Here is a 26,510-nt window from a genome sequence, read left to right on the forward strand (position 1 = left end):
GCGTGGCTACTCAACGAGGCCGGCGAACTCCGCTGCCCGGAATCGCCTCAATGCATGAAGCTCGCTTGGCAAGAGGCTCGCTTGGCACCATTCGAGGACTCGCCGCAGCACGGATGAGTTTCTAAGGACGTCGAGCGGGACCTTCATAGACTTTCACAGCACTCGGGCATTAAGCTAGATGATCATAAACCATAGCGCGAGTATTCTATATGACTAACTATGTCTAACTCCGGACAAACACGGCCCGAAAGCTATCGAACGAGATGCTACTTCAGGACGTGATATGTATTCGATGCTAGTCGATTCGCATTAAGCTAGATGATCATATACCATATGTATTCTATATGACTAACTATGTCTAAAACTCCGGACAAAACACGGCCCGAAAGCTATCAAACGAGACGCTACTTCAGGACGTGATATGTATAACACGGTCCGAAGGCTATCAAACGAGACGCTACTTCAGGACGTGATATGTATAACACGGTCCGAAGGCTATCAAACGAGATGCTACTTCAGGACGTGATGTATAACACGGTCCGAAGGCTATCAAACGAGATGCTACTTCAGGACGTGCAGTTTATCGCTGCCAAGCGTGCTCGCCCACTCGACTCGGCGTGCTCGCCCACTCGACTCGGCGTGCTCGCCCACTCGACTCGGCGTGCCGCACTGGTTCAACGGGCCGAGCTCGGCTTTCGGTTTTCCCTCGAAACGCAGTGCGCCCTAGATAATACAATTCACTCGTTGGCCGGGTTCGTATTCCGTACACCAATCTCGAGCCCGCTCGAATGCTGGTGCCCAATGGACGCGAGACTATAGATTTCGGTGTGCCACTTTACTCCGTCTGGGGATACCGCTCAGCTGGAACTCTGCTCCAGGAATCCGAGGACGGGGCGAATCGCCGTCAAACCCGCCCGCACGCGCCCGAACCAATTGATGACGTCATCGACTAATCACGCGTTTGCCCTACAGCGCCATTAACTGCTTCCCGCGCTTGCGTCATCAGAGTACGTCTACCTGAGTTCGTCTACCTGGGTACCACTACAGATAGCAGAAATACTCAACCTGACCGCCCCAGCCCAAAAGTGCGTGTCATAACGTGGCGGCCTTCGAGGGCGACTTGCCAACATCGAGGACTTATGCCGTTAATCGATAAGACCATGGGGCATTTGGGAGTACACGGTGACCCCATGAGATGGTAACATTGAGCGTTGCGCCCGACTCCCTTGTCTCCTGAGCAAGCCACGCGGGCACCGTCCCGCCTGTTCGCCCTTGACTCTGGGCTTGTTGCTTCTAGGACAGGGCTCTTGGCTCGCCTCCACGACACATTTCGAGACTGCGAGACGCCTCGCCCGGCCGCTGCCTGTTTGCGTTTCCCTCTGACCCACACTGTGAAGGTCGCTCGACTTCGGTACGCGGCGCGCGGCTGCTATCTCAAAACTAAAAAATGGGGGGGGGGGGGGGTGGATGAGTGAGGGGGTGAGATGATGGACAATCCATCCGGGACGTTCTCTCACTTTGAGTCCATGGATGGACAATCCATCCGGGACATTCTCTCGGTTTGTCAATGGGACAATCCATCCATCCGGGACATCCTCTCGGTATGTCAATAGGACGGGCCATGGATGGACAATCCATCCGGGACGTTCTCTCGCTTTGAGTCCATGGATGGACAATCCATCCGGGACATTCTCTCGGTTTGTCAATGGGACAATCCATCCATCCGGGACATTCTCTCGGTATGTCAATAGGACGGGCCATGGATGGACAATCCATCCGGGACGTTCTCTCGGTAGCCGGTATAGCCGATCTTCTTCGATCCTCCGAGCGCTGTACTGCAGGACGGGAGTGCCGTATGCATCGCGGAGGTTCTGCGCGCTTCGCTGGGGAGGCGCGTTTCGGTCGTTTTGTGCGTCGTCAGTTTCGGTCGTTTTGTGCGTCATCGTAATCTGCCATGCCGGTCGTTCAGGCAGCCTTCGGAGGGTGCTCGTGGCAAACGTATTGTTGTGGATATGAGAATGTTTTTTTTTTTTTGTTGTTGTAGTGTAAATTGTTGTAAAATATCGCCCTCCTTACTCCAGTGTTGTATAAAGGTCAAAGGGCGTTCCCGTAGTTAGTTCCATAAAGCATACATGAAGGACACCATAATATCCCTGTTCAGTAGTTTATTTCCTTATTATGTGTATTAGGGTAAGGCCTTGTCTTCCATTAAGATGACACTCCATTGCACCAGGTGAAATAAGAGTAGATTCCGTTCACATTCCCTTTTCGTCAATTGCCATTCGCATTGCCAACTACAATTGCCGCCATTAAGCATGTGCTCAGCTCGGGGAAGAAGGGCGTGCCCGCCATCGTCATCAAGGGTGGAGTCAGAGGGCCTGTGCCCAACAATCAGGGCCGAAGCGAGCTCACCGAGGGGCGTGTCCTGAAGGCCGGCGGCTTGATCGCCTGAGGCGCTATAAAAGCGCGCGCGCAAGAGCCGAGTGCGTGGTTGGACCAAGCGAGAGACGTGCAAAGAGAGGGGCGTCAGAGAGTTGGCAGTACACAAGCAGCGTAGAGCAGAGAGGAGGGAGAAGGAGTTCTGAGAGCAAGCATTGAGAGAAGGAGTTCTGAGAGCAAGCATTGAGAGAAGGAGTTCTGAGAGCAAGCATTGAGAGTGAGTCCTGAGAGCAAGCAAGAGGAGTACCACGAGCAGTACCAGCAGCTTTAAACTCCACCAAGCAGCGTTGGCTCCACCAGGCAGCTTTAACTCGACCGGCGGAGCTCGTCCCGCGGCAGCTCGCACGACCGCAGCTTGGGCGTTGACGGCGGTGCCGACCGTGTCCGCGGAGGAACGGAGCTGCCGCTCCCGGCCCGACTGTGACCCAGTTCCAGTGGACCTTCCTCTCCCTCCAGCCATCCACCTCCTGCCATTCCTATCATCATTCCCCGCGTGAGTCTGTCTTTGTTTGTTCTGTCCCTGGGTATTAATTAAGCCTGTATAGTTAAGCTAAGTTTCGCTGTGTCGCCTTGCCTCTTCTGTAAATTATTTTATTATCCTTCCTTCTCCTTGGTTACTTTGATCGTGTCAATAGTAGGAATAAATTTAGTAGCATTTCAACCCTTTTTGTCTTCTTCTTCTTCTTCTTCTTCACATACGTGTCGCCTTTGTTTTTTCCCTATTGAATACCTGTGGCGCGATTCGGCCAATGTTCGGGAATCGGGTTAGTCGGGGTGACTGTTAGGGCCGCGGTGCCATCCGCTCGGCAAACCAACATCTTATCCGCGGTCTGTAACAGTATATTTGCCGGAGCTTGTAATTCGTACGCGCTGCCGTCAGAGGGCGCTCGAGTCTCGTGAGAAGGATCGCTGCCAACGGTAGTTTCACGTGCCGAAGCAAGAGTTTGTAATGCATATGAGCTGCCGTCAGAGGGCGCTCGAGTCTCGTGATTTCAAAAAGGGCCGCTGCCAGTATCGAGTAACTCTCGTTATGGCTCCGAATGGCTCTCATCGATTCTCTCCCTCGGCAATTCCATGACATGGACCTAACATGGATCGACCATGTACCCTTGGGAGCCTAGGCGGGTACAGACTTACTATAATGGACTTACTGTAATGGCCTCCTGTCATGTAATCTTACTTACTGTTACAGCTTACTGTAAAGAGGCTTACTGATTTACACATCTTCCACATCGACACATCTTCCTGTAATGTGTTGCATTGCGACGAATGGACATTCGCTCTTCGACAAGGTACAACTTATCCTATCTAGCTACTGTGCCGACGACCCCACTGTAAGACTAGACTATTGTGACCCACGGGCCCATCGTCTGCCGGTATCGGACATGATTGCTAACCAGGCTATGAGTGCGCCTAGGGAACATCTGCCATCCCTCCCTTCGCCTGATACACCCCTGCCTGAAGCAGTGAAGGCACTGAGGTGCCCCTCCGACACCTGCCTCCAGCAGCTACTCCGAAGCAGGGGACTCCGGGCTTGGGGATGTCGTACCCGGTAGTTTCCGAACCTGTGCTGGCAGGGTAATTCGCCACCCTGACCGCTACGGATGGACCGACTGACCTGTAATAATAATAATGGATTTATTTTATATAGCGCTTTCCAGGAAGCCCTAAAGACGCTTTGACAGAGTGCGAAACATAAAACAATTGCACAAAGACAAGAATCAATAGGGAAATATTTCTTTGACACCCCAATAATAAGATAATGACTTCCTCAATCCATTAATGCTGACGCGCGCTCGCTTCCTGCCTCGCGGCAGTATAGTTCTAACGGCGGGGAGAATGTGGTGAAAATGTACCAAAGTTCAACCCAGGTGTGATGCTCACTTAAACCGCTGAGCGGCGTCTATAAGACCTCGGACGTCCGCGACTCGAGGCCACTCCTGCGACATTATACAATGACATGTAGAATTGAATGGTACGTACCCACTTATATTCTAGGCTTGCTTGCATTGACTGATATATTAAATCTTTCTCATATGATGCCTAGATCCTGACATATATATTGCATGATGTATTTTACAGGATGATGCAAATATCTGATTGAGATTAAACCTACATATGGGACAAGTTGTGGACTTGGTTGATTTTCACAACAAGCATGTCGGGGCTTACTGTCAAATACAGGATGTGCATGAAGCCACCGACAAAGCATTGCAAGTCACAGGTGATGGATCCATCCACAACAATTCCAGTAGCAAGAGAAACAAGCTTGTCGGGGCTTACTGTCAAATACAGGATGTGCATGAAGCCACCGACAAAGCATTGCAAGTCACTGGTGATGGATCCATCCACATCAATTCCAATAGCAAGAGAAACAAGCATGTCGGGGCTTACTCTCAAATACAGGATGTGCATGAAGCCACCGACAAAGCATTGCAAGTCACCGGTGATGGATCCATCCACAACAATTCCAGTAGCAAGAGAAACAAGCTTGTCGGGGCTTACTGTCAAATACAGGATGTGCATGAAGCCACCGACAAAGCATTGCAAGTCACCGGTGATGGATCCATCCACAACAATTCCAATAGCAAGAGAAACAAGCATGTCGGGGCTTACTGTCAAATACAGGATGTGCATGAAGCCACCGACAAAGCATTGCAAGTCACCGGTGATGGATCCATCCACAACAATTCCAGTAGCAAGAGAAACAAGCTTGTCGGGGCTTACTGTCAAATACAGGATGTGCATGAAGCCACCGACAAAGCATTGCAAGTCACCGGTGATGGATCCATCCACAACAATTCCAACAGCAATAGAAACAAGGTTGTCGGTTCTTACTGTCAAATACAGGATGTGCATGAAGCCACCGACAAAGCATTGCAAGTCACCGGTGATGGATCCATCCACAACAATTCCAACAGCAAGAGAAACAAGCATGTCGGGGCTTACTGTCAAATGCAGGATGTGCATGAAGCCACCGACAAAGCATTGCAAGTCAATGGTGAAGGAGCCATTTTAAAACTTTGAACCTAATTATCTCCATTGTTTAAACGAAAATATAATTGTCATTACAATACCACAACTTCGTTAATTTTCATCCAAATAACATAATGTATATATCAAATGAAAGAGAAAGCTTCGGGAATCAGATGATATCAAAATCTCAGTTTTGATTTCTGCCCCCAAGTGTCTGCTTTTGCCAGAGTCACATTTTGTCTTGTTTGTATAGCTGTTTGAACCCCCCACATATAAATGTGCTGTTGAGGCCAGAGGTTATTGTGCCCTGACATTACAAAGTGAGCTTTTCCCGGCGGTAGTTTTGGGATGTGTGGGACAGTGAAAAGCTATGAAGTTATTGGCCTCATGGTGGTTACCGGCGGTAGCACTGTCTGGTCCTACATCCCAATATACACATTATAGCAGCCTTTGGTAGCCTGAAAACGGATGCCAAGGCCAACGTGTGGTAGTTTAAAACCTTGCCCAGATTCTGAAGTACTTGCACACAAAATTTGGGGCCTATAGGTGCTGTGGTTCTGCCATAAAAGAATAACATACAAACAAACAAACGCTTGAAAATATTTATACAGATTGAAAACCAAAAGGTGATATTCCATTGAGCTATTTATACAATTTTTATATAACAAAGATTGAAAAGCTTTCATACCTTTTCATCGATTCAGAGAGAAGGTAGTATAAGGTAGTTTTGTTTGAGTGATGTTCACAGTTTAAAATTGCTTGTAATAAATATGTGACTTGTTTCACACAGGGTGATCAACAACTTTATTGTTTTGCAGATTTGGCTTCAACAGCGATGGGTGTGCTGCAGTGAGACAGAGATTGCAGGCACGGACTGGGATACAGGATGCGCTATCGAAAGGTAATTGGTGAGCATGGCCTGAGATCGAGTTGATTAGGAAAAGTTAGGTTGGGAACATGTTGATATTCCTCCTCCCATGGGATTATGCATCCTTACGGAAATCTCTCCTTACATCCTAGTGAAGTATTTAAGAAAAAACTCCATTGGAATTTGAGATATTTAGAAAAAACAATGGATCTTTGGGATTACAGTGCTGGGAACAAGAGAACTAGTTTAGGCATGTTAGCTGCACATGTGCGACAATGCTTCCAGTGCACAAGTCTTTTTTATGCCTCCGTCGAAGGAGGTGCCGTAAGCATTATGCTTTAGAGTTGTTCATGCGTCTGTCTGTCCGTCCGTCCGTCCATCCGTCTGTGATAGGTTTTTGTTACCGCGATAAATTAAGAATGACTGAAGGGATCTCAGTCAAACTCGGTACAGGTATCTATAATGATGTTCAGATAAACTGAAAGGTTAAAGGTGACAGGTCCCATTTGGTTAAAAAAAAAATCTGTTACCGAGGTGACAGGTGAACCAGTAATGGGATTTTCACCAAACTTGGTATAAATATGCATCATGATGCAAATTAATTATTATTAAATTATGATATTGTAAAAGTTATTAAATTATTATAATCTAAAAAGTTGGGGGTAAGGAGCATCTTTAAAAGCAAACAGGTTTTTCCACATCTGCTTGAACCAACTATTAGACATCTTAATGAATTTGTAAGATTTTTATGGTTGTTAAATTTTATCTTGTTTTCCCAAACAGGTAAAAAAATCATTCATTTATATATTTGGAAAACAAGTCATCTAACTTTTTTTGAGCTTTTTTAGAAACTCTATATTTTATCCTGAGTTCAGGTTTAATTTCAAGATAATCCATTATTTTATTTATGCAGTATCTTGTATTAACATTTCCATTAAAATTATTTTGAATAATAAATATTGTTGCGGATTCGGGGGGCGGCGCGCCTCTTACCAAGAGGGGGTTATAATCCCCTTGTCTTTCAAACTGGCCGATCCCCCAGTCCTGGAAATAATGACATCACTTCCGGTCGGGAGTAGCCAGGGTGATTGGTCAATAAAGTCCCAAATACCTGAGTGCTACCCCTGGCCGTAAAGCGAGGAGATAACTCCCACCCGGGCCGCAGCATTAATGGATACGCCGAGCGTAGCGAGCTGCGACTCGGGCCGTTAGCAAAAAGACTAACCCGATTCTGAGCGGTTCTAATCGTGCCACCGGTACTCAATTGAGGAAATCATGGAAGCGATCGAATGAGAGGAAATCAAAAGGTAAAGAAGAACAAATATGGTTTATTACTATACTACTATAAGAGGAAATGAAAGAAGGGCATATACAAGAAGAAGAGCAAAAGGACACAGGGCAAGCTTACACAGTCTTAAATATCACGCCCAGGACAATACAGACAGACTTACACGAAAGGGGGATAGCAGGAAGGAGGAGAAGGTCCAGGCAGATGGCAGGGGAGGAAGGTCCGGGCAGATGATTCAGGCATTGAGGTCCGGCTCCAGGTTCACGCTCAACTCCGGCCCACGCTTCAGTTCCGCGGCAAAACCCGGCAGGCAGCGCGGTTGGTATTGTCGCGGGAGCGGACCGACTCTCTCACTCAACTTCGTGTCTGGTCTCGTCTTTTGGCTCCTTGGCTCTCCCTTCTGCTCTGCCTCGCAACCTCTTGACTCACCGCGGCTCTCTTGAAGTAGTCCCACCTGAGCGCTTTTATCACGTGCTCGCGTATGAAGCCGCATGCTTTTTAGGTCTGCCTACCGGTGAACACGCCTCAGCCCTGATTGGTCGCGAGGGTTCACCGGCTCCTCCCTTCGTGACACGATGGGGCCACGCCTCGCTCCGACAACTTCTCCCCCTTTTCCTCCAGCTTGACCGCGTGGTTAATGGCGTTTGGAGCCAGCGCTGTGGCTGTAAGAGACGCGCAATCCAATTTGGAGGGAGGCTAAGCTGCAAAATGAAGGGGATTGAACAAGGGGCCTAGGTTATTTGATTAATACAACACAGAGTCAAACTATTGGAAACAGAGCCTTACCTGAAACACATACTAATGAAATAACTGAAGAAGTTCCTATGGTGTCCTACGTGTTGCGATATGGACTACCTAGGGTGCGACCTTTGACCTTTGGAAGATGGGATATTTACAGGGAATTATTTACAAGGCTTATTATTTTACAAAGTGAAGGTTCTAAAAACTGTAACAATATCATTAAGCTCTTATACAACATTTCCTCAATACAAATATTATCTTCCCTTGTAAGAAATGGTGTATTATCATCATAATACTTAACATTCATCTCTCTAATTAATCTTGTAAAGTAATTCATTTTTGGTTCTAATTTAAAAAGAGTTATATGTGTTTTTACATGTTTTATCATCATTAATTAAAAGATAATCACAGAATAAACATTGTTTATGCGCTTTTGACTCTGTATTTAATCCCACTCTATCACAAGCCAGACAATTCTCTAATTTATCATATTAAGAATCGGGGAATTCAAGAGGCTCAATATCTGGTATGTCGTTTGGATTTATCATATTTATATAGTAAAAGATTACTTAAACTAAAAATCATCTTCACTATAATCGGTGCTTTCATAATCATCATCATCTGTAAAACTACTTTCATAACTATCGTTAGAACACAAACTCTCAGTATCATAACTGTCTTCTGTTCCAATAGTAACATCACTTTTAAAATCAACAAAATCTTCACTTGAATAATGACTTATTTAATTAGAAGAAAAAACATTACCGTCTATATCCATATGCTTTTGTTCATTAACAGATTCAACTTCTATATTTTTCATATTAAAGGTAATTTTAAAATGGTTCTTTGCTATGACTGAATGAAATGACATTTCTCCTGATATATTAACATCTTTCATTTCATCAAGATTGACATCTTTGGGGTTTTTAAAGAATATAGAAATTTCACCGTGTTTAGAGCTAATAGTTTTAGCTTCCTTTTCGGTACCTTCAGTAAAAAGAGTTTTTTCTTTTGATACTTTTACATCTTTCATTACCTCCTCTAGTTTGTTATAGATCTCCATAAATAGTGGTGAAACTTTTGTTATCACTACTTTAATTGATGGTTTCCCAAAGACAGAGAATGCTCTTCCTTTAAAAGGTATTGAGCAGCTCATATTATCTTTCATAATAGGTTTTACCCAAAAATTATTGTAATCATCTTTGTTCAATGATACATCCATGCAATATATTTCAGTATCCTTTTTAAATGAGGAGATTGATTGAAATTTGTCTTTTGTGTTTTGAAACATTGTATTTATTAAGTAAAAAAGTTACATATTAATTTGGATCTGTGCCAAGAACTGATTTTTATTTTAAGCATAGAATTACTTATAAAAGAGACCATTCTTAAGTGGTTGAAATCATTGATACTATTTCATTTTAAGCGAAGAAATATCTATAAATTACAACGACATTTTTAGTTTAAGCGAAGAAATATCTATAAATTACCACGACATTTTCATCAAGTTTTTTTACTATATAAATATGGTGGATACAACGTATTGCGACGTTTGCAATCATGAATATCATAAGCGTGCTTTGGCGCGTCATCTAACAACAAAAAAGCATACACGAAATATAGGAGAACTACCTCCAGAGTCTAATGTTAAACACTGTGATGTCTGCTCCAAGGACATTAAAAAGGTCTGGTATAACAAACATCTTATAACAAAAAAGCATAGGCGAAATGCGGGAGAACTACCTCCTGTGTCTAATGTTAAACACTGTGATGTCTTTAATAAGAACATTAAAAAGGATGGCTTTAAGTCTCACCTTCAATCACACAAACACATGACTATGTCTGGATACTCTATTTAAAACTCTGATGGAGCATTTAAGGGACACATTAAGATTAGGGTTTTTGAGTTTGGAACTCCTGGACCAAAATCAATAGCTGATGCGATTGAGATGGTTAAACCTGCTGTTGAAACACTTTGTAAAAGATACGTTGTCTGAGATGAATACTTTGAAGTTTTATATGGGGGTAAAAATGGGTATCGTAAAAGATGACGTTGAAGAAACCCCCTACATGAGAACAGACCCTCACTTCATCACATCATTCCAAGATTTCTTATCATCGGGTGTTTATGGTGAACTTGTAAAACAGGAGCAGGATGTAGATAATACTGTGGTGGGTAGTGGATATAGTATTAGTAAAATCATTTTCTTAGATATACACATTCTGAAATCAGACTCTCTTAAAGCTTCTTCTTATATTGATTTACCAAGAGAAATTAAACTTTAAAAAGCGGTTGTTAATATTCAAAACAAAGATAATAAATGTTTCCTATGGTCTGTTCTCGCTCACCTTCATCCCCCACATTCAAAACTTGGGAGAATATCACATTATATGAAATATGAGAATACGTTAAATGTTAAAGGTTTAAAGTTTCCAATGTCTTTGGTGGATATTCCAAAATTTGAGAAAATGAATAATCCATCTATTAATGTATATGGATTAACGGATACAAACAGAGTTCAGATATTAAATATTTCTGATAACTATAAAGATGATAAAACACACATCGACCTTCTTTGTTATAGTTCGGGAGAAAATTCACATTATGCTTACATCAAAAATTTATCAAGATTAATCACCTCACAAGTCGTCAAATAAATAAATAAAACCTATCCCTGTAAGCGATGTCTCAACTTCTTTCATACTAAAGAAAGATTAAACCAACATTCAAAATACTGTAGTGATCAGAAATCAACCTTAATTAGTATGCCAAAAGTAGGTTCAAACATATCATTTAAAGATTTCAACAAGACTATAAAACATCCAATCGTGATATATGCTGACTTTGAAAGTATTCTTGAAAAGATAAACACTGTTTCTCCAGACCCTAAAGGGTCTTACACGAGTAAATATCAAAAACATACTCCTTGTGGTTTCTGTTAATATATCAAATCATCCGTTTGTGATGAATACAAGTTAGAGGAGTATAGAGGCTCTAATACCCCAGAGGAGTTTGTGAAACGACTAGAAAGAGACTGTGTTCGATTAACCAAGATAATGAGAGAAACCAATAAACCAATGTCCTTGATGAGTGAAGAGAAAAGGGAGTTTAGAAAAAACAATGTCTGTAATATTTGTGAGGAGAAAATTGGTGAAGGCCTAAAGGTTAGAGATCATTGTCATCTCACTGGTAAATATAGAGGTCCGGCTCACTAAAGTTGTAATATTAATTATCAACTCCCCTCTTTCATTCCTGTCTTTCTTCATAACAATGCTCATTATGATACTCATCTATTCATCAAGGAACTCTCAAAGACTTCTGGAAGTATCTCAGCAATTCCTAACATGGATCAGAAATACATTTCATTCACAAAAACAATTCATACATCTCCTATAACTAATATTAGATATCTTGACACATTTAAATTTATGGCAAGTCCATTATCTAACTTAGTATCAAATATTAAAAACTTTCCATGTCTTTCAGAGTATTTCATAAATCAAGAAGAGATTGAACTTATCACAAAAGGGGATATATCTGTATGATTATATGGGTTCATTTGAGAGATTTAAAGAAACACAACTCCCACCAACAGAAAATTTCTACAATAAGTTAAATAAAACTCATGTAACTGATAAAGATTATACTCGAGCACAAAATGTTTGGGAAAAGTTTAATATAAAGAACCTTGGAGAGTATCATGATTTGTTTCTTAAAACTGATGTATTACTATTGACTGATGTATTTGAGACTTTTAGAAGCGTCTGTCATAATAAAAATTCCTATGGATTAGACCCCGCCCACTATTACACTGCTCCTGGCTTGGCTTGCAGTGCTATGTTAAAAATGACAAAACAGGATTTGGATTTAATCAGTGATGTAGATTTGCTTTTGATGATAGAAAAGGCTAAACGAGGAGGAATATCTCAAGTATGTTCGAGTAGACATGTTGAAGTTAACAACAAATATCTTTCTAATTATGATGCTCCAAAATATAGTTCTTATTTGATGTATTATGATGCTAATAATTTATATGGATGGGCGATGTCTCAAGCCCTACCTTATGGAGAACTTAGGTGGGTTAAAGAGAAAGATTATGAAAAGGTTTTACAGGATATCGTTATATCTTTTACACAGAATCTTGTTTCTCACAGTCTGAGAGTCCTTTAGGTGCTTTTTTTGTAAACTCCAAATGGGCTTTCATGTGTCTTTCACTGAGGAGAGGCTTCCGTCTGGCCACTCTGCCATAAAGCCCAGATCGGTGGAGTGTTGCAGTGATTGTTGTCCTTCTGGAAGTTTCTCCCATTTCCACACAGGATCTCTGGAGCTCAGCCAGTGACCATCGGGTTCTTGGTCACCTCTCTTACCAAGGCCCTTCTCCCCCGATTGCTCAGTTTGGCCGGGCGGCCAGTTCTAGGAAGAGTCCTGGTTGTTCCAAACTTCTTTCATCTAAGAATTATGGAGGCCACTGTGCTCTTGGGAACCTAAAATCCTATTTTCTCTTTGTCATTATGGGGTATTGAGTGTAGATTGATGAGGGAAAAAATGAATTTAAAACGATTTCAGCATAAGGCTGCAACATAACAAAATGTGAAAAAAGTGAAGGGGTCTGAATACTTTCTGAATGCACTATATATATGAATTATGCAAAGATTAACTGATTTTATTTTGGCATCAAAGGTCAAATGTGAGATGTTATGCCAGGTAAAAATGTGATACATCAGACCAGCTGAAGGGATTTAAATCAAACTTGGTACAAGTATTGTGATGATGTAATCATGTGGGCAGAGGAATATCAGTCAATGTTGCAACATCAAAGGGTGCTGTTATAGTTTATTCCATTGCACATGTCTTTTTTCCTTTGTTTATATGGTTGCATAATGGCTCACTAGATTTTGCTTGATTAAATTCCTACTGTTGGCTAACTTGCTTGGTTTTTCCTGAACGAAATCTCTTGAAGCGGAAGTTTTTTTCACTTTTATTGGACTAAATGTGGAGGCAAAACCTAGTAAGTCAAAAAACATGTCCAATTAAATTGATACCAGGAGTCGACTTACTAGATTTGTCCAGATCAGGGGAAAAATGGATGTTTGCTATGTTTTTCTTTGTGTGCAATTGAGTGCTGTTTGCAGTTCTTGGTAGTCACATGTGAGTATTTTTTCTGGCACTATAGAGGTCAGCTATAGTAGACTTTGGCCAGAGAACCATGAGGCGGGCAGACTTCTTCGAAGGTTTTGGCACAACATGGCCTACCCTTTTTTGAAAGGTGTGATCGAATCTTTAACACTAAAAAAAAAAGAATGAACAGGCAAAAGCTATGTTGACTTCCACTTGATTATTTAGCATTTTTCCTCGATGCCTTGTTTCATCCCGATCTCTGTTTAAGTCGACCTCTAGCTTTCACGTCATGGTAAAGATGAGCTACGCGTCCACTCATGAAACTCATATTTGAGGTTTCTCATTGATGCATTTTTTTCCCTTCTAAGAAACCTGGTCTATTAATTTGTTGTTCTGAATTGGCAGAAGGGCGACTGCTTGGCATTAACTTGGGAAAGAACAAAGATTCTGAAGACCCAGTTATGGACTATGTGACCGGCATTCAAATCCTCGGACCACTGGCCGACTACGTGGTCATCAATGTGTCCAGTCCAAACACCCCAGGCCTTCGAGACCTGCAGGTGGCAAAACAACTGCGAATCATACTCACAAAGGTAGAATTCCCAAGAGGTTATCATTGTGCCTTGATTATTGAACGTGTTTGAAATGATCAATTCATTCTTCCCTCGCATATTCATGTACTAGCTTTTTGTGGGAATTATTTTGCACTAATTGTTTTTAACGAAAGGTTATTTTTCTTTATTGTAGGTAATAGAGGCGAGAGACTCTTTGGGAAGCAACAGTAACAGACGCCCCCTTATCTTCCTGAAGATCTCTCCCGATCTGAGTCTCCAGGATCAGGCAGACATCGCACAAGTTACTATGGAGGTGAAATACACAGTTGGAAAGACTACTCATCTGAGACTGTCTTTCCATCTTCAACAGCACTGCAACAAAATTTTTCTGTGTTCTGCCTTATCTTACTATAATAGCCGTAGATGATTCTGTCTGTCTGTCTGTTGGGCGTCTGTCCAGGGTGTGGCTTACTCGGTTTGCAGAGTAGCTCCACCCATAGCTCCACCCATTCTGTGAGAGGCTTCATATAATTATAAACAAATATCCACCATTTTATTAACTCGCATAGCTTTGAGGCCTGTTTTGTAGGCCCGTGGTGTCTTGCTCTCTCTCCCAGTTTTATTTCAAATCAAATTCGATATATCATTTCATTTTTCACAGTCGCTAACATAGTTTTAGACTCGGTTGAAAAAAAACGTGAAGAAAATCCGATGAAAGTTGCCGTTTATAGAACGAAATGAATTCTCAAACGCCTGTAACTTCAAGGCCATTGAGTCTCTCTCACGCCTTTATCTCCAATCTAACTCACCATCTGATTTCATTTTTATCGATGGTTTTAGACTCGGTGTCAGCAATAATTGAGAACATTCCACACACGCGGGAAAATGCAGATATATTTTTAAAAATCGCGTCATGGTGTATCATACACCGCCCAACATGACACCGACGGCAACGTGTCGATACATATTAAAAATTCGATATATCATTTCATTTTTCACAGTCGCTAACATAGTTTTAGACTCGGTTGAAAAAAAACGGGAAGAAAATCCGATGAAAGTTGCCGTTTATAGAACGAAATGAATTCTCAAAGGCCTGCAACTTCAAGGCCATTGAGTCTCTCTCACGCCTTTATCTCCAATCTAACTCACCATCTGATTTCATTTTTATTCATGGTTTTAGACTCGGTGTCAGCAACACGGGAAAACGCAGAGATATATTTTTAAAAATACACCATATCACCGCCCAACAGCCAACAAGTATCATACACCGCCCAACATGACACAGACGGCAACATTTCGACATTATCGCTTTTTCTTTAAACCGAATGAACCGAGCCGAACCGAATAAACCGAGTGAATTCACCGTTTACTTTTGATGACAGTCGTCACAAAACGACATGTATTTCTTCGTTTTTATTTCATTCAACATTATTAGCCGGAAGTAAAATATCGTTCAGGAAATATATCACCGCCCAACAGCCAACAAGTATCGTATACCGCCCAACATGACACAGACGGCAACATTTCGACATTATCGCTTTTTCTTTAAACAGAGTGAACCGAGCCGAACCGAATAAACCGAGTGAATTCACCGTTTACTTTTGATGACAGTCGTCACAAAACGACATATATTTCTTCGTTTTTATTTCATTCAACATTATTAGCCGGAAGTAAAATATGGTTCAGGAAATTACCGAGAGATATTTCTTCGTTTTTTTATTTATTACTTATTTGCGCATACCCTTTAAAATAGGTTTATTTGAAATGTTTAATTTTCACAATGTCATTTATTTGTCATTTGATGATACACTTCCTCTTGATACACTTGATACACTTTTGAGACACTTCCTCTTGACTCGTGACAATTCATGCGTTGCGTGGAAACTTCCATTTCCAAAATGAATGACACAGTCGATGAAGAACGCAGACCTGAACAGGATGCAGCAAGAAAACGAATGAGAAGGGTGAACGAGGCCGTCGTCGAACGTCAATGCAGACTTGAACAGGATGCAGCAAGAAAACGAATGAGATGGGAGAACGAGTCCGTCGACGAACGTCAATGCAGACTTGAACAGGTTGCAGCAAGAAAACGAATGAGATAGGAGAACGAGACAGTTGAGGAACGTGAACACAGACTCACACAGGATGCTGCTGCAACAACGATGAGGAGGGAGAACGAGACAGTCGAGGAACGTGAACACAGACTCGCACAGGATGCTGCTGCAACACCGATGAGAAGGGAGAACGAGACCCTTGACGAACGTGAACACAGACTCGCACAGGATGCTGCTGCAACAACGATGAGGAGGGAGAACGAGACCCTCGACGAACGTGAACACAGACTCGCACAGGATGCTGCTGCAACAACGATGAGGTGCGAGAACGAGACCGTCGATGAACGCCAACACAGACTCGCACGGCATGCTGAGCAACAAAGACGTTGGAGTGCTCAGCAAACATATACAACCGCAGCCATAATGAATCCGGCCGAAGTATCCGATAATATTGTTCAAGAGCATAAATGCGGTCCAATGACGTCACCATGTGTGTACTGTTCTGCACACCATTTCACAAATTAATCAACAGGACAAGGGGATGGATTTACACTGTGTTGTTCCAAGGGAAAAGTCAAATTGCCTCCACTATTTGCCGTACCTGCTCGACTGCAACAACTTTATCAGGGTGACGATGGAAAATGTCGCAACTTCCGAGACAATATCCGGAATTACAATTCGGCATTAGCTTTTGCATCAATGGGTGCTCAGATCTCATCTCCTCCAGGAAATGGACTGTACTATTTCAAAATCCACGGTCAAATTTACCATCGCTGTGGTCCATTACATCCATCACATGTACATGAACAAGCACAATTTGCACAATTATTTATTTTGGATACAGCTCAAGCTACAAAGGAACGTATGAATCGACCTGAGAATCACAGATGTTTGCAAGAATTGATGGCAGAACTGCACAACATACTATCTGACGTTAATCCTTATGTCACATGTTACAAGACTATGTTCGAGCGTGAACAGGAAGAAATCAGGAAAGCTGTCCTTGAAGATCGCCTCCCTTCTACCTTGGAAATGCATTTCCGTCGACTGTGTGCAGACGACCAAAGATGTTACAACATACCAACTGCTGATGAAATTGCTGCTGTCTTCGTTAGTGGACAAGATGGTGAACCACCTGCAAACAGGGATTTCCAGGTTCATTTGCATGACCAGGGCTTACACAATCTCTCTCCACTTTCCTCTCACATTGATCCCATGACATATCCCATTCTCTTTCCACATGGCGAGCCTGGATGGATGATAAACATGCCTCACCAGCGACAGACTGCGGTTCGAAACAAGGTAACTCATCGTGAATTCTATGCCTACCGACTGGCTATTCGAAATGAATTCAGCACTATCCATTCTTCGGGGAAATTGTTCCAGCAGTATGTTGTCGACGGATATTGCAAGGCAGAAGCAAATCGACTGCAATACTTCAAACAAAATCAGGAAACCCTTAGAGCCATGGAATACAGAGGACTACTGGACCACGTCCAGAACGTTGCTGCTGATAACCAACGTCCTGTCGGTCGTATCGTCATTTTGCCGTCGAGTTTTGCAGGGAGTCCAAGAGCTATGCAGCAGAACTACCAAGATGCTATGGCCATTGTTCGCAAATTTCGGAAAACCAGATCTTTTCATCACGTTCACGTGTAATCCAAAATGGACAGAGATACAAGAAAACATCGGACAACACCAACGAGCTGAAGGCAGACCAGGTTTAGTGGCACGCGTGTTTCATCTGAAATTAAAAGAGTTAATCGACGATATAACGAAGAAGCACATGTTGGGCAAAGTATGTGCATTTCTCTACGTCGTCGAGTATCAGAAGCGTGGCCTACCGCATGCCCACATATTACTCATGCTGTGCCAAGAAGATAAAATTTGTACCGCTGAAGACATTGACAGAATTGTTTCCGCACAAATTCCTAATTCAAATGAGTGTCCAGAGATCCATTCCTTGGTGAAGTCTCACATGATACATGGTCTGTGTGGCACTTTAAATCGCCATTCGATTTGTGTGAAAGATGGAGTGTGCAGTAAAGGCTTTCCAAAAGCGTATGCTGCAGAGACACTTGCGGGCATAGATGGCTATGCCCTTTACAAGCGTCCCCCAAATGGACCCACCATAACCGTTCATGGAACCGATGTTGATTGCCAATATGTGGTCCCATTCAATGCTTATTTACTGAAGAAGTACAGAGCACACATCAACATTGAGGTTTGCGCAAGCATAAAGAGTATAAAGTACTTATTTAAATATGTGTACAAGGGACATGACTGTGCCAGCATCGAAATTCGAGAGCGCGGGAGGGTGGAGGTGGACGAAATAAAGACCTATTTGGACTGCAGATATGTCAGTGCCCCAGAGGCAGCTTGGAGATTGATGGAATTTGAAATGCACAAACAGTCCCATTCCATCAACAGACTTGCGGTACACTTACCTGAATTGCAGACTGTTGTGTTCAGGGATGGTAACGAGGAAGAAGCCATTGTACGACATAGGGGTACAACACTTACAGCTTGGTTTCAGTTAAACCAGAGAGACCCTGAGGCACGAAGTTATCTGTACCATGACATTCCAAAATATTACGTATTTGAAGATGGACGAAAGACATGGAAACTTTGACGCCGGGGCGGCAACAAGGTTATCGGACGCATGGTTTCGGCAAGCCCTATGGACATTGAGCGCTTTCATCTTCATGTACTCCTGCTGCACTGCCCCGGTAAAACATCATTTGAAGATCTCAGAACCGTAGATGGAGCAGTTTGTGAAACATACAAGGATGCAGCCAGGAAATTACATTTAACAGAAGATGATACAGAATGGGACAGGTCCTTAGCTGATGGAGTTATCTTTGCCATGCCACAACAATTGAGATCTCTTTTTGCAACCCTATGCATATTCTGCACACCAACAGACACGTCGGCACTGTGGGAAAAATATAAAAACGACCTTTGCGAAGATTTTGTGCACAGCGGCCATATCTTGGAACAGAGTATTTTCATGGCATTGTGAGAAATACAGTCCTTCCTCCTGAGACATGGACAGACCTTGGAAGCATTTCAGTTACCAGTACCTCCAGACACTGTTGAAGATCTTTCGAGCGATGATTATCAGTATGTACCGGGAGATGAACATGAAAAAGGTGAAAACAACAGACAACTACTAAATGATGACCAAATCAAAATTGTAGATGAGGTCCTACAGGCCATTCATTGTAGGGACCAGTACACAGGCAACCGGTTGTTTTTCGTTGATGGACCGAGCGGAAGTGGCAAGACCTTTCTCTATAATACGCTTCTGCACATCTTGCGAGGCCAGTGTCATTTGGTTCTTCCAATGGCGTACTCGGGCATTGCAGCAACATTGCTAGCAGGGGGCCGTACATCACACCATCGATTTAAATTGCCAGTGCCCATTTTGGAAAACTCCACATGCAACATATCACCTACGAGTAAAGATGCAGATGCTCTAAGGAATTGGGATGAAGATTCATTTGGGATGAAGCACCTATGGCTCCAGGATATGCTTTAGCGGCTGTTGATCGATGTCTTCGGGATGTAACCAGCAACAACATTCCTTTTGGTGGAAAGGTCTTACTTCTTGGTGGGGACTTCAGGCAGGTTTTGCCCGTTGTGCCTCGCGCTGCACCTGCAGCAATCATCGCCACATGCATCAAGCGTAGCAAGTTGTGGCCAAAGTTCAAACAGCTGAACTTAACATCAAACATGAGAGCTAATGATGATGAAGAATTCTCAAAATGGTTACTGTCGGTTGGAAATGGGACTGTGGAAACAATTCCTGACTCAGATTTAATACGACTGCCTGATCGTATCTGTGTAGAAGACAACATTTCTTTAGCAGAGGCTGTTTTCGGTAATTTGAATGAAATCCATTCAAACTATGATGCGCTGGCACAACGAGCCGTGTTGTGTCCAAAGAATGAATCCACATTTGTGATCAACGATGAGATACTAGATGCATTTCCTGGGGAAGAAAAGACGTACTTCAGCGCTGATTCCATTGTCTGTGATGACCCTGAAGAGGCACTAAATTATCCTATGGAATTCCTAAATCAATTAACTCCTTCTGGAATGCCATTGCACAAACTTCGTCTCAAAGATGGTGCTGTCATCATGTTACTCCGTAACTTTGATCCGAAACAGGGACTGTGCAATGGTGCAAGATTGGTTGTTAAAAGATTGTTGCCAAACATAATAGATGGAGAAATAATTTCTGGCAGTCACAAAGGAACACGCACATTTATACCCAGGATTAGTATTGCACCTTCCGATACAACACTACCATTCGTACTCAAACGCCATCAATTTCCAGTTCGTGTGGCATTCTCTTTCTCAATAAACAAGAGTCAAGGTCAAACATTACACAAAGTTGGGATTTACTTACCAGAACCCGTCTTCAGCCATGGCCAATTATATGTTGCATTGTCGCGTGCTAAACGATTTGAGGATGTCAAGGTGAAGGTAGTCAGTAATGGCCAACAGGGAAAAATTGATGGCCACAGTGGAATGTTCACCCGTAATGTTGTTTACCCGGAGGTCCTGCAGTGACACCATTCAGGCAACAAAAGGAGGGCACGAAGGAAAATAGTTAATTACTCCGACACATTTAGTTGCGGTGATTGAAAAATCACCGGACCATTGTTGCTGTTTTGATGCTTTTTACTGCTGTTTTGATGCTTTTTCACTGCTGTTTTGATGCTTTTTCACTGCTGTTTTTTCACTGCTGTTCTGATGCTTTTTCACTTCTGTTTTGATGCTTTTTCACTGCTGTTTTGATGCTTTTTCACTGCTGTTTTGATGCTTTTTCACTGCTGTTTTGATGCTTTTTCACTGCTGTTTTGACGCTTTCCACTGTTGTTTTGATAGTGTTTTGATGCTTTTTCACTGCTGTTTTGATGCTGTTTCACAGCTGTTCTGATGTTTTTTTGCCGTTTTTTAAATATAAAAATCTCATTTCAAAAAAAAAAATTCCAAAAAAATCTCACAGTGATGACATATAATTCACCGAAAACGTTGAAGCAACCGTATAATATTATGGTGATGTTTAACTCTGAGTAAGAATAGTTCTAAATTTTAAAAACTTTCTTCTGATATTTGTGATTTATTTCAAACAAACTGTATTTCCCATCTACACGGGCATGTATTCCTATTAACGTTATGTAAAGTACATAAATTGTGTGGATTACATCATTTGTGGATGTGATCAATTGCCAGTAACCATTTTATATAACTGAATGTGCAGGTGCAGCATCTAATTCAATATGTCGAAATGTCACACACATCCATGCCCGTGGGATTCCCACGGGTGACCCCGCTAGTCTTACTATAATTCACGAAATGTCTGTGTCTGTCTGTCTGTCTGTCTGTCCGTTCCCAGGTACCGCAAAAACGGCCGAACCGATCGCAACGAAATTTTGGGTGGGTAATCCTGGGACCCCCTGGAGTAAAATAGGCGATATTGTTTTTCCAATTTCAGCTTTGGTGTTCAGCATTTTCAGGTTTGGACTCCCGCCTAACGTTATTGTCCCAGGTACCGCACAAACGGCTGCACCGATCGCAACGATACACCTCCATGCCCGTGGGATTCCCACGGGTGACCCCACTAGTAATAATAATAATAAGAGGTTTTGATTCTCACTTTTGTTTTCAACTTACTTTGGCTACATACTCTGGCCTTGAATAATTGACTTTACTTTTTGCTTTTTATTTGCCCTCAGTTGAACGTGGATGGTCTCATTGTGTCCAACACCACAGTGTCTCGGCCTGCGTCCCTTGTTTCACCCAACTGCAATGAGGTGGGTGGACTGAGTGGACCTCCACTACGGGATCTTTCCACCAAGGCAGTACGAGAGATGTACATCCTCACAAAAGGTCAGGCTTCAATGTTACAGAGACATTCAAAATAGCCCAAATAAAAATTGGTGCAAAGTATTTGTTTATCTATTTTTGAAGTTGGACACATCACTTCTTCTGTATATTTAGCATTTGTCAAGTAAACATCACGTCTCTCCACCTGTGCTGCTTTAATATACAATCAAATTTTCGAGAGTTGACTCAGTCTCCAATCAATCACGATAACCACGGCTATACGGTCCGAACACAGAATTTAACACAATCTTATTATTACAGAGCAAACGTATATGGTTATGTATGTTTATATGCGACCAAAACGTCTTTTTCTTCTTCAAATAAAATGAACACCCAAAACACAGTCCATGAACTCTGAATTACGTTTAGACTGCTGAGACCCCTCAGACCTTTGACGACCCTTTAAGTCCCTCAAGACCACCAAGACCCCTGAAGACCCAAAATACCCCAAAGCCCCAAAATATCCTTAAAGGCCCTGAGGCTCCAAAAGACCCCGAAGACCCAAAACACCCCGAAGACCCAAAACACCCCGAAGACCCGGAAGGCCTAAAAGACCCCGAGTACCCAAAAGACCCTGAAGACCCAAAAGACCCTGAAGACCCAAAAAGACCCTGAAGACCCAAAACACCCTGAAGACCCAAAACACCCTGAAGACCCAAAACACCCTGAAGACCCAAAACACCCTGAAGACCCAAAACACCCTAAAGACCCAAAACACCCTGAAGACCCAAAACACCCTGAAGACCCAAAACACCCTGAAGACCCAAAACACCCTGAAGACCCAAAACACCCTGAAGACCCAAAACACTCTGAAGACCCAAAACACCCTGACGACCCCAAAGACTCTTAAATACCCTTTTAGACCAAAAAGACCCTTAAATACCCCGAAGATCCAAAATACCCCAAATACCCTTAAAGGCTCAGAGGATCCAAAATACCCTAAAGACCCTGAAGACCCAAATGACACCGAAATGGTCGAATATGCCTATCCCTCTGAAACGACGTGTGGTAAAAGTAAGTAAAATGCTCGTAGTCACGCTAGTAAAATGAAAAAAACCAAAGAATTGCTCACCAATAAATTTGCGCTGATCGACTGGGTAAAAATGGATATCAAGTCAATGTGTAAGATGGTTATGGGTAGACGCCCCCACAATTATAGCCATGTTGGAGGCCTGGGCCAGCCAGTACGTTTGATTCCTATATTTGACCCAAATTTGCTGAATTGCTTTCTGCAGTTTCAACATATCATATTATTGTGGACTACAACCATATGTCATCTGCTCACAGAAATAGAGGAGTTTGCATTAATTTGCTTATTCCTTTGAACAGATTCCACACTGCTGCATTTTATAATAAATGGATGCGTTTAAATTGCAGAAAACGATTTTGTGAATCTCAGTCAATCGATACGAAGTCAGTGTGTCGTACTGGCTTCAGTTATCGTTGTGCCTTGTAGTTTTTTTTTTTTTTTTTTTTTTTTTTTTTTTTTTTTGTATACAAGGTCGAGGCTCGTGAAAGAGCGAACATTAATCACCCAGAAAGACAAACCGACACATAAAACATATAACATAGGGAGCGGTAGACAAGATGGGGAGAGAGGGGGAAGGACACAAACACAACATTTGAGAGCAGTGACCGAGAGACATGGAGACATCGAGAGATCTGAGAGAGGGCGAGGGCTTGGGGGGGGGGGGGGCGTGGGAAGGGGGCGGTGGGAGAGGTATAAAACATATGGACACTGCCAGGACTTCCAGGAAAGAAGTTGGAATTTCAAACAAGGTGGATCTGGGGTGAATTAGCGGGGGTAGAAAAGATCAAGGTTTTGGATGGGGGAAGATAAGAGATGGTGGTGAACAGCTGTTTTAAAGACCTGGAGGGAGGAGTGGGATTGAAGGGAGTGAGGGAGTTTGTTCCAGAGGCGGGAGAAAAGAGGAATGAAAGAGTGAAGGTGAGCAGAGAGCCGAGATTTCGGCAGTTTAACCATCAGAGGGTTGCTGGCAGATCTTGTGCGACCTGTAGGAATATTTGGGGGACAGAGCACAGAGAGAGCTGGGGGTGCAAGGCCGGAGAGGAGTCGGTAGAAGACAGAAAGACCACCTACCTGCCTGCGGTGAGTGAGTGAAAGGCCCTCAGAGATAGCTTCATCGCGGGAGATTCCAATAATTCTGAAAGCTTTGGTTTCAACAGCGTGAAGCCGAGCTAGGTGTGAGGCAGGAGCACCGGCCCATAGGGGAGAACAGTATTCCATTGAGCTGCGGATGAAAGCCTTGTATGTGGTGAGGAGCTCAGGTGTGCCGAGGAAGGACTTCGCACGACGGAGGATGCCCAGTCGGCGACTGGCTTTGGAGGCCAGCTTGGAAATGTGGTTTTCCCAAGAAAGATCATGGCAGATAGTGAGACCCAAAATCTTGAGCGACAGAACTTCTTGGAGAGGATTGTTGAGAAAGTAGATGGGAGGGTTGTCCAGTCGATCTTTTCGGAGAGACATAGTAAGAGTGTGAGATTTGTCAGGATTGAAAGACATGTTCCACTTGTTTGACCAGTCTGTGATTTTGTCCAGGTCTTCAGAGAGTGAGGAGGCAGCAGACTGCCGATCTGAGGGAAGAGGAATGGAGCGGCAGAGAGTGGAGTCATCAGCAAAGAGATAGAGAGGATTTTCGAGAGAGTCAGAGAGATCATTGATGAAGACCAGAAAAAGCACGGGGCCCAGAACACTGCCTTGGGGAACTCCAGCCTGAACAGGAAGAGGAGATGAGAGAAACCCATTCAGGGCCACACGTTGACGACGACTAGAGAGGAAGTCCGCCAGCCATGCGTGGAGATTTCCATGGATACCAAAGGAGGAGAGTTTGGTGAGCAGAGCGGGGTGCCAGACCGTGTCGAAGGCACGTGATATGTCGAGGGAGACAGCTCTAATTTCCTGTTTGGCATTGAGGACCTCCATCCATTGTTGAGACAGCAGAAGCAGCATGTCCAGAGTAGAGTGACCTGGTCTGAAACCAAATTGATGATCAGAGATCAAGCCATTGGAGAAGAGGAAAGATTTCATATCCGAAGCAATGATGGATTCCATGACTTTGCTGATAATTGGGAGAAGGCTGATTGGTCTGTAGTTGCTAGGATCTGTTTTTGCACCTTTTTTGTGCAAAGCGGTGATGTTGGCTGATTTCCAAGCAGATGGCAGTTGACCTTGAGCAAAAGAGAGGGTGAAGAGAACAGAGAGAGGGTGAGACAGAGCAGCAGAGCAGGATTTTAGGACCCGTGGGCTGATGCCGTCGGGTCCAGTTGCAGAATCAGAGTCGAGGGTTGACAGAAACTTTTCCACCTTGTCAGGAGGAAAGGACACGGAGTCCAGGAGCAGCAGGGTACGACTGGGTATGGTGGGTACAGAGAGGGATGGGTTTGGGACACAAGATTTAGAGGCAAACACAGAGTTGAGGCATTCAGCTTTTTCACGTGCGGAGTCAGCTGTGTAGCCGTTTGAGGTAAGGGAGGGGATGGAGGGGGAACAAACACCAGAAACGGATTTGACCAGACGCCACCAGGATTTGGAAGAGGGAGACAGATAAGAGAGTTCGGTCTTGAGAACGGAGAGATATTGTTTCCTGGCTCTCCTGAGGGTGGACACACACTTGTTTCGGGCTTTGTGAAAGGAAATGAGATTTCCTTCCGTTGGATTTGCTTTCCAGGAGACGAAGGCAAGTTGTTTCTGGGCAACAGCCTCACCACAAGATTCCGTGTACCATGGACGGGAGGAAGGGTATGACAACTGAAGACGAGATGGGATAAATCTGTGCATGAGAGAGAGCAATTTACTTTGGAAGAATTCCCAGGATGAGTTGATGTCAGAGGTGGTAGAGATGGGAGACCAGTCCAGATGATTGATGGCTGCTTGAAGACCGTGCCAGTTGGCCTGAGTGAAATGCCAGACTCGTCGACGCTGAGCAGGCTCCCTGAGGATGGTCAGAGAGATGTCCACTTTAACAAGGACATGATCAGATGATCCGATCGGAGCAGAAGAAGAGCAGCAGACATTTTCAGGGAAGTTAGTCATAACCAAGTCCAGAAGAGAAGATGTTCCGTTGACTGAGATCCGGGTCGGGAAATTGACAGATTGTGTCAGTCCCAGTGAGTCGCAGAAGTCCTTTGCTGAGGAGCCATGGCTGGTGAGAGAGGTACCCACACCCAGCCAACTGGCATGATGACAGTTGAAATCACCACATATGAGGAAGAGAGAGTTGGGATGAGTAGATAGAAGTTGGTCCATATCATCAGACAGCGAGATGTAGATTGAGTCATCACTGTTTGGTGGACGGTACAACACACATATGAACAAGAGGTGGGAGCGAAGGGGAAGCCGTAGCCAGAGGTATTCCTGGGGGTGAGGTGGAGAGAGTGCAGTGCAGGGCGAGTGAGGAAGAGAGTTTTTGATAAAGATAGCAACCCCGCCTCCAGGACGAGGCTCAGGTCTATCATACCGGAGGAGGGAGTAGCCCGGGAGAGATACTATGGAATCAGAGACATCATAAAGGAGGAAAGTTTCTGTTAAGCAGATCACGTCTGGTTTGACAGA

General features: G+C 43.4%; 1 protein-coding gene across 1 annotated transcript in view; it reads left to right on the forward strand.

Annotated features, from left to right (window-relative positions):
* The window catches only part of DHODH (dihydroorotate dehydrogenase (quinone)), a 183,178-nt gene that overhangs the window by 131,738 nt on the left and 24,930 nt on the right, over window positions 1–26,510 (forward strand). The window contains exons 4-7 of the mRNA XM_068119071.2: window positions 6,234–6,316; window positions 13,837–14,024; window positions 14,179–14,298; window positions 21,787–21,940. Of these exons, the coding sequence (XP_067975172.2) occupies window positions 6,234–6,316; window positions 13,837–14,024; window positions 14,179–14,298; window positions 21,787–21,940 (545 nt within the window). The remainder of the gene's footprint in view (window positions 1–6,233; window positions 6,317–13,836; window positions 14,025–14,178; window positions 14,299–21,786; window positions 21,941–26,510) is intronic.

The sequence above is a fragment of the Myxine glutinosa genome, chromosome 6 (genome assembly GCF_964187855.1).
Source record: "Myxine glutinosa chromosome 6, kmMyxGlut1.1, whole genome shotgun sequence".
NCBI lineage: Eukaryota > Metazoa > Chordata > Myxini > Myxiniformes > Myxinidae > Myxine > Myxine glutinosa.